We start from the raw sequence: 13263 nt of genomic DNA, 5'->3' as shown, positions 1-13263 counted from the left end.
AATCTAGTCTCTTTTTATAATCTAAGTGTAAAATATATCAATTTAACACCAAATTCTTCAAGAAAATAACAATGAAAACTTTCAAAAACTTTAGCAATTTTACAAATTAGTACATAGGCCAGCTAAATCAATCTCCCATTACCTTAAAAATATAAAAATTACAAGAAAATGGCTTGAAATTGCTTACCAATCAGGGGTCGAATGCTTTAAGCTTCAAAATAGTTTTCCCTTAAGTTTTTATGCTTAAACAGTGAGGAAGAAGAAAGAAAAGATGACAAGTTTGCACTAATTCATCTTTTTATACTATGATTAAAATTTTATTAATTTTAATTAGCCTTACTTAATTAACTTACTAATCATGTTTTAATGTTTAAGCCACCATCATTCACTAACACATTCCAAATTGGTTTAATTTTTATTTTAGACTTTTAGTTAATTACAATTTAAGTCCCTAAGTCTTTGACCAATAAAAAACCTAGAGCTATTGAACTTTTATAATTTAATTCATGTACTAAATTAACTACTAATTCAGCACAATTACGGAACAAACTTTAAATTGCTAATATAACATCCTCATAAATATTAATATTTAATAATTATGAGCTTATATTATATAAATGGGGTTTTGAAACTGCCTTTTCTAATATCACTAAAAATTAAACTGTTAGGCATGGTAGATTCATATTTATAGATAATAAGTATAAATGATATCACTATGCACTTAATAATAATAAAAAAATATTTATAGAAATATTAATAAGAGAGAATTATGTTTAGTGGATCAAAAGCTTTGTAAAGAAGTTGAAAACGATAAAAGCGGGGGCGAAGTGGTAGTATAAAAAGAAAATAATTATATAATTTTTATAAATTAGTTTTCTTTTTATATATTTCCCTTTTCTTTACGCTCTCAACAAAGAAAGCTTTGCGTTTTCTGTTTAGGGGGGGTCTTCTAGTTGATGAATTAGAAGAACCCCAAACTCTAAATATTAGAGGGAAAAGGTGAAAATCGCTCAATTGGATTTGATGAGTCCCTTTGGGGATTATGAAAAAATTCATCATTTTTTGTACGTCTTCTTAATGTTTTGACTTTGAATTTGCCTACCGTTGAAGAACGCTTGTGCTCTTAGTTTATTCGACTTCCATCCATTGTCATTGCTGAATCACGTCTTGAACAAAATTTCTTTAAAAAGACTTTCTTTTTGAGGGTTTTGGGTGTGATAGATTCTTCTTTGCAGCCAACGAAATAAAGGGTGTCGCTGTTTTTCTTGTTGTTTTGCATCCTTGAATAGATTATTCAATTTTTATTCACCAAAAAAGAAAGAAAAAAAAAAAGCAAAAGGGTGTGAGAGAATATATAGCTTTATAGAACTAAAATTTGTTTGAAACTTTTTGCGTTAATTTTGGGATCTTTCCTGATCTAGCTCTCTTTTGCAATCTTCTTCCACCGTTTGCTGCAGGTTATTGATTTGTTTGCGGTAAGTCATTTTCTCCTCTTGTTTGATTCTTCATCTTGTGTTCTTTGAGAGCCTGTAGTTCAGTCCTTATCATGAATTTTATTGGCGTCTTCAGCTGGAATAAATCTGTCTTTTTTTTTTTAACCTTCCCTTTCTCTTTATATCCACTTGGTTTGGGGAAATTTCTGATGTTTCTAACTAATGTTTAGCTTAAGCATTATGGGGTAAAACAATGTCAGGTTGTTGATTTTGATTTCTATTGTTTAACCTGGTTACTTGCTTAGCCTATACAGTTATGTTAGCATTCTTCTCTTCATGGCTGTTTTTAATCAACTTTGACTTATGATCTTCTGTCCGGCTTTATTCATTAATGATCCTTCACTAAAAGCATGAATTCCATAGTTTCCTCTTTTGGCATATATTTATATTTACTGCAGTTTCAAATATATATGTATGTATATCTTTGTTTTTATTTGCTTCAATGCATGTTGTACTTGCAGGCAGAAACCTTATTGATTATGAGCAGATAACACCCTGCATTATGGATTGGATTAAAAAAATTTTTAAGGGCTCTGGCCAAAAAAACTCAGAAGGATATTATCATGGGGATTATGCAGAGGATCCTCAATTTTATGCACCATCTGGCACAGGGGTATTATATCTGTTACTATTTCTATTCCAACATGTTCTCGACCTTTTTGATGACTGGATTCCCATCATGCTACCTGTAATGCCGTTGATAGTACATACATATAGGACCTATTACTTAAAGGCTTTTACTAGGTTGTGTTGAAAACATATTAAATTTAGACTATGAATCATGGGTTGTATCAATGGATGCTTTTGTGCACAAATATATTAATTGGACTGTTTTATTTTGGTTAATTAGCTTTAATATGCTTTCTATGTTATATCTTGGTTTCGACCTTGATGTAGAACATGTGGCAGGAGCATGAGAATGAAGAGATAGATCGAGCTATTGCCCTATCCCTTCTAGAGGAAAGTCAGAAGGAGAGAAACATAATAAGTGAGTAGCATGTATACCGGATGTTAACATGAATGTTCTTTTCTGCAGTTTTTTTAATGATATCATCGAATTAGTTGCCAATAGGATGTTTTTCTCTGCCCTACATGTAATCTAACAATCCATAATTTAAATTATTAAGTTTCTCGAATTATTGAGTAGATGATGAATCTCAGCTTGAGGAAGATGAGCAACTTGCGAGGGCTATACAAGAAAGCTTGAGGTTTGAACCTCCTCCCCAATATGAAAATGCAAATACATTCCTGCCAATTCCAATCCATTTTCCGGTGGGAGACAGGTATATGATATGTCATTGACTACAATAAGTATTTCACCCCTTGCTTATCTTTGAGCTTTTATCCTTGCAAATATATGCTAATAATCTTTTTGTAGGATTTGTGCTGGCTGCAATACTGAGATTGGTCATGGAAGATTTTTAAATTGCCTCAATGCATTTTGGCATCCAGAATGTTTCCATTGCCATGCTTGCAACTTTCCAATTTCTGATTATGAGGTACAAATTTACGTTCTTAGCAGGCCTTTTGGTAGCTATCAATGTTGCTGTCTGGTTCTTTCACTAGATGTTTCGTCAATGAACAAGCTAATTTAGAGGCCCACCTTTTTCTGCAGTTCTCTGTGTCTGGGAATTATCGTTTCCATAAATCTTGTTATAAGGAGCGTTACCATCCAAAATGTGATGTCTGCAGCCACTTTGTAAGCTTTTTGGCTTATGCTCTAATTTGTTTCATTTGTAACTCAATGCATAAATGTTAAAGGTGGTATTATATATGATATGATTTCTGCATATTTCAGTGAATTTATTTATATTTCGAGTGTTAAATGTCAACAATGAACTTATAGTAATACCAAATCACAAATGTGTTTTTCATGTTTTCTGCATGCTTTTTACATAATAATGAAATTCCAAGTGCTAAATAAACCTAAACCTGAAGGTCATACAAGTACATGTGAATACCATGCAATAGAGTCATGTATATATGATGGCATGAAGAGTAGTTCATAGTTTATGTCACCCTCTGTAGTTCTGAGTTTAAACTATGTAAAGCAATAGAATGAAACTTGGAATTGCAAAAGGAACTTTAAGATATAGGAAACCCATATCTACCTATCATGTGCAAATCCTTGTATATTGTTTTTTTAACTAATGTTGAACCAGCAGAACATAAATTTACTGCAAGTCACTCATTGCTGGTTGGTGTTGTCTTTCGGCATATATACTTTTGACAGATTCCAACAAACCCTGCTGGTCTTATTGAATATAGGGCACATCCTTTTTGGATCCAGAAGTACTGCCCTTCTCATGAACATGATGGTACTCCACGATGCTGCAGCTGCGAGCGAATGGAGGTGAGTATGATGACAAGCTCTTATTTAAATTAGCAATGTTAAATATTGGTTACTATTTCCAAAGATGAAGAGAAAAAAAAGGTTAAAAGCTTCACACTTTTGCTCATCATATACAGCCACAAGACACGGGATATGTTGCCCTTGACGATGGACGGAAGCTCTGCCTAGAGTGTCTAGATTCTGCAGTTATGGATACCAAGGAATGCCAACCCCTTTATCTTGATATACAAGAGTTTTATGAAGGGTTAAACATGAAAGTGGAGCAGCAAGTTCCATTACTCCTGGTTGAAAGGCAGGCGTTAAATGAAGCCAGAGTAGGAGAAAAGAATGTAAGCTATGTTTATAGATTTTAATCGGAATGTGAGGCTTTAAACCGGAGTTCTTCGGGCATGCTTCTGCTTATAGATGTTTTCTGGAAATACCATGTTTTCAATCTTTTCTTGCTGCTTAATGAAAATACTTGCTAGGACTTGGGTGTGTCGGATATGTGTGTATGTGTCCACCGTGGTTATGTTTGTTTTTTCTATGTTTTTCCTCGTGTATTTAGAGGCTCATATCTCTATATCCGATTCTAGATATGTGTTAATTTAAGAAAAAAAATGAAGAGTCAGAGCAATACAGCTTGTGAGAGGAAGTGTTCATCTCTTCTTTACTTGTGTAATGATTGCATTCTAAAAATTGTGTTGGGCAGGGCCATTATCATATGCCAGAGACTAGAGGACTCTGCCTTTCTGAAGAACAAACTGTCAGCACTGTAAGAACATATGAAATCCTCTATATATAACTTTGAAATTTTCCATTGGAAGCTTTTGCATTGCTCAAAGATTTATGCCATCTTCAACCTGAAATCATCAGATTCTAAGGCGACCAAGTTTTGGGACTGGAAATCGAGCCATGGACATGATAACAGAGCCATACAAATTGACACGTAGATGTGAAGTGACTGCTATTCTCATTTTATATGGCCTGCCTAGGTATTGAATTATTTTCCACAATTGCTTCTACATAGCCTCTTTGTTGTCTTTCTAATTTCCAGAAACCTTTGTGCCCTTTTTTTCGAATCTTGCATATTTGTAGCAGATGATGCTGATTTTGATGTTACACTTAATACATCAAGTAATGTTTGAGGTAGTTGATGAGAAATTGAAAATCTTATGTAGGTTACTGACGGGGTCGATCTTAGCGCACGAGATGATGCATGCATGGATGCGACTTCAAGGTGCTTTCCATTTCCAACATAATATGTCGTGCTTCAGTTTTGGTTTCGAGTCTAGAAACATTTTGACAAAATTGCTACTTGTTTTCAGGTTTCCAGACTCTGAGTCAGGACGTGGAGGAAGGTATTTGTCAGGTATTAGCGCACATGTGGATAGCTACGCAGCTCGATTCTTCTTCGAGCAGCGATGTTGCGCCGACATCATCCTCGGGTTCTAGTAGAATAAGAAAAGGCAAAAAACCCGAATTTGAGAGGAAGCTGGGTGAGTTCTTCAAGCATCAAATAGAATCAGACACATCGCCCGTATATGGAGATGGGTTTAGAGCAGGGAATCAGGCAGTTTATAAATATGGACTTAGAAGAACTCTTGAACATATTCGGATGACCGGCAGATTTCCTTACTGAAAATCCCTATCCCTCACGGTTTTTTTTTTCTCTATTCTTTTGAAAGCTGTTTCATATGAATTTGATAGGTGGCAGAAGATGGAGATGAAGTTTCAATAGAAGATGACAACATGGATGGGTTACACACACACACACACATATATATATAGCAGAAAAGAGAAAATTATTGTTTCAGAAAAATCCTGATCTTCTTTCTCACATGCTTAGTATGCAACTAATTTACAACATAAAAACAATTAGAAATTAAAATAACTCAACAAATTAATTCAAAAATAAAAAAAAACCCAACACCCTAATTCATTTATCGTTTCCAAATTGATAAATATTTATTTAGAGTTATGAAATTATAAAAAATATTATATACAAATACAAATATTGAGCAATATATAAAAACAGGGTTTATCATATTTCATAAATTAATGTTATCAAATTTCATTCCCGAGGAAACCATGTATATAAATAAAACAAAATAAGAATAAATTGTAATAGATTAATACATGTGATTAAAAGTATCAATTGATTAATTTGCTTCTAAAAATCTTACCTTTCATCTTAATTCCAGAATACTCCTTTACTTTTTATATAAAAAGAGTCGTTGCAAAAATTTCATGAATATACAGCATTTGCATAAATAAAATCAACACCAGAACATAATTAAATCCATGTCTTTTTTAGCATGCGTACATACATATAAACATATTGCATTTCACATCAAGTAATCCACATGTCCTAATGCATACACATGCACACATGACACCATGCCAATGTAACCACAAATACATATTATATTACTACAAACTTTATCACACGTGTATGGACGTGGAAATCATGTATTTATAGTACAAATTTGTGCTTAAAAATAACATACAAAAAATAATGAAATGTTTGATTTGAAACTAATTATTAATAATAATACATTAAATATGTAGGACTTTAAAAGAAAAAAAATTAGACTAAATTGCATCTAAAACGAAATTTAAGCACATGAGTACATCTGGTTAAAAATACTAAATGAATATAATAATTTATCACGGTGTTGTCATTAATCCTAAGTTAGTGTCGAGTTAATTTGTGACACCATCTTAATCAACAACATCATTAATATAGATACAATTGATGGAGGTAATAAAATGTGCATAATAAAACTAAAATATATAAATATATTCAAATATAATTTTCATTGAGTGGTAAGTCTAAGGTTTTTAATCTAATCAGCTTGTGTTCAAATCTTATTCTATGCATATTTTTATTGGTTTTTTTTAAAAAATATCAAATAATATAACTTATTTTAAAGGAATAAACTTATATAAGAATTATCCTAAAACTAAGGTTTTAGACACCAATAAAATTTTGCCACATCATCAAATTTTAAAGACATGAAAATATTATTATATACTCATCCATAGAGAAATTATTTTATGGACCCTTCCAACTATATTATTCATGGTCACTTCTCAATTATTTAACAACATTTCAACAATTTTTTTTATATCATTAACACGTGAATTTGATAAAAAAAAATTACCATGAATCCCAAATCCTAAACCTTAAATCCAAAATGTAGAACCCCAAACCCAAATCATGAACCCGTAGCCCTAAACTCTTGAATCTTAAACCCAAACCTTGAATCTTAAACTCATAACTTGTAACCCTAAATCCTAAATTTAAACCTAAACCTTGAATTCTGAACCTAAAACCTTAAATCTTAAACTCAAACCCTAAATCTCGAGATTTGAGATTTAATGTTCGAGGTTTTGGGTTCAGGGTAAAATAATTACCACAATTAAGTGTTAATGACATGGAAAAAATTGCACAAAATTATTATATTTTTAAAAATTAGTTGCACAAAAATAATGTGACATTATTTTATTGGTGCTTAAAACTATATTTTTAAGAAGATCCTAATAAAATTTATTCCATATTTTAAATACAAAAAATAATTAATTGTCTATAAAAAATGCACATATAACCATGTATATACATTTATTTATATCTATACCTAAGACAAATAAATATATAGGCTTATGCTAATTCATGAAATGTGGGGTAAGACAATATCTGCATGGGATAAGCCAAGTGTCGTCGTATTTTCATGTCAAAAGTGAAGATTCAACAAATTTGCATGAGAAATGCACGCGTCTTAGTATCTTCATGCCAACATGTGTTTACTTTTTTAAAACTCTGATGTTTGAATACTGATATATTTTCTTTAAAAAAAATAACAATCAACGTATAAATGTCGAAGTTAATCTCACTTCTTGTGTGTGCATATGTTATATTGGCATTTTTCTTTTCAATTGTAAAAGCTTTAATGTATGATCGAAATATTTCTCATCTTTTCCTAATTTAATGCATATAATGATATACTAAGCTTGAAAAAGATTACTAAAAGTAATATAATATTTTCACAGTTCTGTTGAATCTCCACAAAGAGAAATTTTATTAATAAAATTAGTAACCAAAGGAAAACTATGAAGAGATAGAGAGCAAGTCATGGAAAAAGTCAGATAGTACAGTACAGCCAAGCAACAAGCTGCATAAAACGTTTCTGATCAAAAGAGTCCGCCATCCCACTGGGACTCCATGAAACATCTCCAACAATCCTTGCCTATGTATCCCAAAATTTTCATGGTCGAAGATCATGATGAATGCTCCATGTTAGAGGAATGAAATAACACAATCAGCTTCCAATCCATTGACAATTTGATCTCCATAGTATGAGTCCTTATTGATGCTTCTTTACTTTTTGAATAATTTTCAATGACAAACTTGGTCAAGGGATATACAATAATTACGGGTCAACATGGTCAATAGCAAACCTCCGCTCAAGCTTTGTGTTGCTTGCCTATATACCAAGAAAAGAAGCACACCCCTTGCAAAAAAAATGCAAACAATAATAAGAATAGTATGTACCATGTTAAAACATGAATAAACGATTGTTAGTTCTTAGACAATGTGAATATTTATTAGCAAAAACAAAAAGGCAATTTAGCTAGAAATCATATCTCATTCCCTATTCTCTCTCGTGTCAAATGAATGTCAGATCTCTTAAATCAACAAAAATTTAATATTGTTTTGTTGGAAGGAAAAGGGTAGAAGAATGTTAGAGAAAGCAACAACTGTTGAAAATGATAGAAGCAGTACCAGGAAAACAAGTTTGAGAGTATATTTAAGGGATCTATCTTGGCTGTAAAATCATCGGAGCCGCTCATATCTCCTCCAAACACTAAACCCAAGATTAGGAAACAAGCTTTTAGGGTGAAAAAGGAATGAATGACAATAAATCTTCAAGGAAAGTTGTTTTGAGAAAGATGGAGTTTTTCATGCGTAAAATTATTTAAGTTTGGATTTTTCATTCACAGTTTTAACTCTGATTTATTATTATCTTATTTAAGAAAAATAAAGATGACATCAAAAAAAAAAAAACCTGTATGAAGAAACAGAGGCGAAGCAAGAAAATATTTTGAGAGGTGCGGTTCTATATTTTTAGGATTAAAAAGAAAAATTCATTATTTTAATAATTTATACTTTTATAATTTAAAGGGTTAAATTAATTTTTTTTCATTATTGGAGAGCTAAAATATAATACTAATAAAAAATTTTATTTTAGGGCTTGGCTGCTCCACCATTGTGGAGAAGAGTAAAATGATATGAGATTTCTCTCATTCTTAATTTTGAAATTGAATAAATTAATCTCTTTTAGAAAATAATTTAATCATTTTTAATTTTGAAATTGAGTAACTAAGAACAATTAATCATGACATTAATATTTTCATCAATTTTATATTATTTTGATTGGTATAATAATAAATTTAACTCTTAAAATTTACAGATTCAATCAATATGGTCTTAATTTAACAAATTTATCCTACAACCGTCGGTAAATGTTAAAGGCTAAAATGACAAAATATGTAAACGTTAAAAACATAATTTGTTATTATATCAATTAAAATTATATAAAAATATTAATTTCATTATTAATTATTTTAAAATATTCAATTTAAAATTTAATAATTTCCTCCTAAGCTTTTCATTTATTCTTGTACAGTGAAAGTCTTCCACTTCTACACTTTTCTTTCTCTTGTTCAGAGCCTTTTACTCCTTTAAACCGTGAACCCTTCCCCCCCTTTTTTTTAACACCCATATGAAACGCGTCCCTCTTACCCTTTTATTAATTAACTTCTTTTTCTTTTCTTTTTATTAATAAATAATAGCTATAATTATAATAAATAAACAAACTATTATGAATTAATTTTAATAATTAGTTAGAGCAATTATGATAATTATTTGTCTTCCCTTATTTTTACTATATAATATTATTATTTTCCTCTTACACTAGAAGTCTTATTACACACGAATTTGTGTAGAAACTACATGTTTGAAATTAATTAATAATATATGAAATATACACGATATTAAAATAAAAATATAGATTAAATTATGACTCAAACGAAATTGAAACACAAAAACACATTAGATTAAGAATACTAAATGAATACAATTATTTATCATTGTTTTGTCATCAATCTTGATTTGATGTTGAGTTTATTTGTGACATGACCTTTGGTTGAGTGAAAATTTAAAGTTTTGTTAACCTAATTGCGTGGGTTCAAATCTCATCATATACATATATTTTTATTCTATTTTTAAATAAAAATATTAAAGTACCATCAAATAATGTAATTTATTTTAAATGAGAAGGGATATTAAAGTAATTTTCCTAACTGAGTTGAGACTAGACTTGTCCATGGGTCGGGCTGTGAAAGTCCGCTCGAAAAGTGAAATGATTTGGGCAAAAATATAAACTCAAAAAATGGACTTGGGAAAAAAATAAGTCCTGTTTTAAAAACGGGTCAGATCTCGGGTAAGATTTTTTTGGCCCAGGCTCGGTTGACCCAAATTTGAAAAAAAAACTATTATTTTCCCACTATTTTGTTCTTGTTTTGCTATTATTTTCCCCACTTTTTTTGCTGTCATCTCACTATTATGTTACTACTATTTTGTTATTATTATTTGGATATTGTATAAGTTTTGTTTTATGTTTAATTTTGCTACTGTTTTAGAGACATTTGTTTGTTAAATTGCACTTATCATAATATTATGTAAGTATAAAAACTTTTATTAATTTATTTTCAATTTCTTGAGAAACATTTATTTTAATGTTTTTGATGTTTTTGATTTTATATAAATAAATTAAATTTCATATGGGTCGGGCTCGAGTTTAGCATCTATAATCTTAGTCGAGCTTGATAAAAATTTAGGCCATAGTCTATCAAATGGGCCTAGAATTCGTGAGGACCTAACTAGCTCGGCCCATGAATGTGTCTAGTTGGGACTCGGTTGATGAGTGACACCAATTTAGTAAAGAGCTCTATAAATAGTAAATATAAATATATATACAATAGATGGAGTTAATAAAGTGTGCATAATAAAATTAAAATGTATAAAAATATTAAAATAAATCTTTAGTTGAGTAATAATTTAAAAGTTTTACTTACTTAATTGGCTTAGGTTCAAATATTACCATATACATATTTTTATTGCTTTTTAAATTTTTAAAAAATTAAAATTCACTCAAATAATATAACTTATTTTAAATGAAAGGGACATTAAAGAAATTCCACTAATTGAATTAAGACTTGGTTGATGGGTGAGGCTTTATAAATAATATATAATTATTAAAATAGTAAAAATATGTTATAAAGACCCTATTTTTTTATTTTTTTAAATTTGTTCCCTTTAACCGTATTTTCCAAAGCCAAAGCTGAAATTGAGAAGGTTAATATTCGCTTCTTGTGGACAACTATGTTTAAATATTGATTAAATTCTGTTGTGATATAAATTGTGAGTTTAATCCTAATATTTTAATGTATTTAATTTTAGTTTATATATATATATATATATATATATATATATTCTGATTTTAAAATGTCTGATAGCAGCATTTAAATTCATATGGTTAAAATTTGTTATAAATCATTGATATAGTCTATGTTTTCTAATCCATATCCTTGTTTTAATTTTAAAGTTTTAGTGTTGAATTAAACAATAAAATCAGGATGATAGATTTGGTAATATCCAGGCTCCATTACCATCTCTATTTGGGTTTGATATGGATATGAAGATAAGCAAAGTATGTCAATACCCATCCTCAATTTCATTCCAAATTGGGTTTTGATATGATAAGACAGTAAGTGACAAAATCCGTTCCCGCTCACTCCATTATTATCCTAAATTTAATTTTAATAAGTGTTTGGATAGGTGTGTTTCACTATTTATGTTTGATTATAGACATTAATTTTAATATTTATTAATTAAAAAACATGTAATTGCTAATAACATCCTTGTTACTCCTATAATCAAAGTTGAAACCTGTTGAGGATTAAAGCAATTTGGTTCACATTTAATTTAATCCGTCAATCGTTTGTAAACACATAGCTAAAGCTCCGCCCTGGCATTATTGCAGCTTAGAGCTTTTATAGCTCCACCGTTTCTCGACGATTCCGTCACTTTCCTAGCCAACAAAAACTTACACCCGAAGCATAATTTTGGCATTCGATTCAAGAATCAAAAGCAAATGAAGTATCCATGAGATCATAAGATGCCCACAAAGCATCCAAAAGGCAGGGTGTTTTAGCATCAAGCCTCGCCCATGGCTTCCCTTTTCCACTCCAATGTAAAACACTAACCGGGCCAGGATGCAAATCCCGGCAAAGACCATCAAAGTTATCACCCCCAAGCCCATGTTGATTCCACCTGTGATCCACCGGAACTATGTTCCCGGCGAAAACTAATAAAAACGGCGGCAATGAACCCAACTCATAAATCCTCATTCTTTTTTGAATCTCCATCCATTCTTCTATCTTCCTCGTGTAATCCCCTTCTCTCCATCGATCAAGATCCATCACCATTACTCCTGTGTTGAAATAACAAGCTTTACGATTCGCAAAAGTTAAGGATAAACAAGGGTTGGACCAAAACGTGGGAGTAAAGTAAGAAACGAAGTTGGCACTGCAATATTCTGTTGCCGCCAAAACTGAGTTATCTCCGAGTTGGATCGCGGCGAGTTCAGCAACGTCGTCAACGAGAATCAGGTCCGAGTCAAGATACAAAACACGGTGGATGCATGAAGGAAGGAGAGAAGCTAAGTAGATTCGAGCGTAGTTCAAAGGGCAATCTAAAGCTGAACGGATTGAGGTTGAAATAAGAGGCGCAACAGAAGAGTGATCAAAAGGGTAGAGTCTGAAGTAGAGGTAAGGGAAGGAGGAGGATATGGTGGCGCGTAAAAGTGAGGCGTTTGCGGTGGCGGAGATGAGGAAATGGAAGGCAATGTTGTGGGGACAAGAGGAGTGTTGAAGTACGGAAAGAATAGCGGCCATGGATCCCCTGATGTAAGCTTTGTCGATGGTCATTGCCAAATGAAGCGCTTGATGGGAGCATAAAATATAGGGTTCAGATATTGAAAGGCAAGCCGGAGAATTATAGAATTTAGAGGCTTCTTTGAAATGTTGATGGGTTATTGGTGTGACGGTGGCAACCATGGTTATTAAGATGGTGAAAATTACTAAGCGAAGGGGAAGATGAGCCATTGTACAAATTACTTTCATCATCAGCACAGAGTCAATATAAATACATACAATATTAACTCTGTATCTGAATAGACGGTTGATATTAAATGTAAAGAAAAGGGAGTTTGGATAAGAAAGGTGGTTTCTTCGAATGGAAGAAGAAGGAATCGAAGGGAAAAACAAAGTCCAACGCCATTCACTGCTTCCAAATAACACCTTCGTCTCCTT

At 31.4% G+C, this 13263-nt stretch overlaps 2 protein-coding genes across 3 annotated transcripts; one reads left to right on the top strand and one right to left on the bottom strand.

Annotated features, from left to right (window-relative positions):
* Window positions 1-836: 836 nt before the first annotated feature.
* LOC108483214 (protein DA1-like) lies at window positions 837-5647 on the top strand. Of its 2 annotated transcripts, none has more exons than XM_017786488.2 (12): window positions 837-1475; window positions 1955-2106; window positions 2403-2481; window positions 2641-2776; window positions 2872-2992; window positions 3109-3192; window positions 3727-3846; window positions 3963-4175; window positions 4538-4600; window positions 4702-4820; window positions 5007-5065; window positions 5154-5647. In XM_017786488.2, the coding sequence occupies exons 2-12, from the start codon at window positions 1996-1998 to the stop codon at window positions 5465-5467; spliced, it is 1419 nt and encodes a 472-aa protein (XP_017641977.1). In that variant the 5' UTR covers window positions 837-1475; window positions 1955-1995; the 3' UTR covers window positions 5468-5647. The 2 variants fall into 2 exon arrangements, with proteins under 2 accessions (XP_017641977.1, XP_017641975.1); XM_017786486.2 differs by having other exon boundaries at window positions 2391-2481.
* Window positions 5648-11741: 6094 nt separating this feature from the next.
* Window positions 11742-13263, bottom strand: LOC108483216 (probable galacturonosyltransferase-like 1). The gene has a single exon (XM_017786489.2). The coding sequence runs from the start codon at window positions 13075-13077 to the stop codon at window positions 12028-12030; it is 1050 nt and encodes a 349-aa protein (XP_017641978.1). The 5' UTR covers window positions 13078-13263; the 3' UTR covers window positions 11742-12027.

Source organism: Gossypium arboreum, chromosome 1 (genome assembly GCF_025698485.1).
Source record: "Gossypium arboreum isolate Shixiya-1 chromosome 1, ASM2569848v2, whole genome shotgun sequence".
NCBI classification, from domain to species: Eukaryota; Viridiplantae; Streptophyta; class Magnoliopsida; order Malvales; family Malvaceae; genus Gossypium; species Gossypium arboreum.
The sequence above is the reverse complement of the archived record's forward strand: the minus strand, read 5'-3'. Positions and strand labels throughout refer to the sequence as shown.

Excerpts from the sequence above, each read along its gene's own strand:
- LOC108483214 (XM_017786486.2), top strand. The coding sequence starts at position 1,996 with ATGGATTGGATTAAAAAAATTTTTAAGGGCTCTGGCCAAAAAAACTCA. Across the intron at positions 4,176-4,537 it reads CCAGAGTAGGAGAAAAGAAT|GGCCATTATCATATGCCAGA; the intron begins GTAAGCTATGTT and ends TGTGTTGGGCAG. Across the intron at positions 4,601-4,701 it reads AAGAACAAACTGTCAGCACT|ATTCTAAGGCGACCAAGTTT; the intron begins GTAAGAACATAT and ends TGAAATCATCAG.
- LOC108483216 (XM_017786489.2), bottom strand. The coding sequence starts at position 13,077 with ATGATGAAAGTAATTTGTACAATGGCTCATCTTCCCCTTCGCTTAGTA.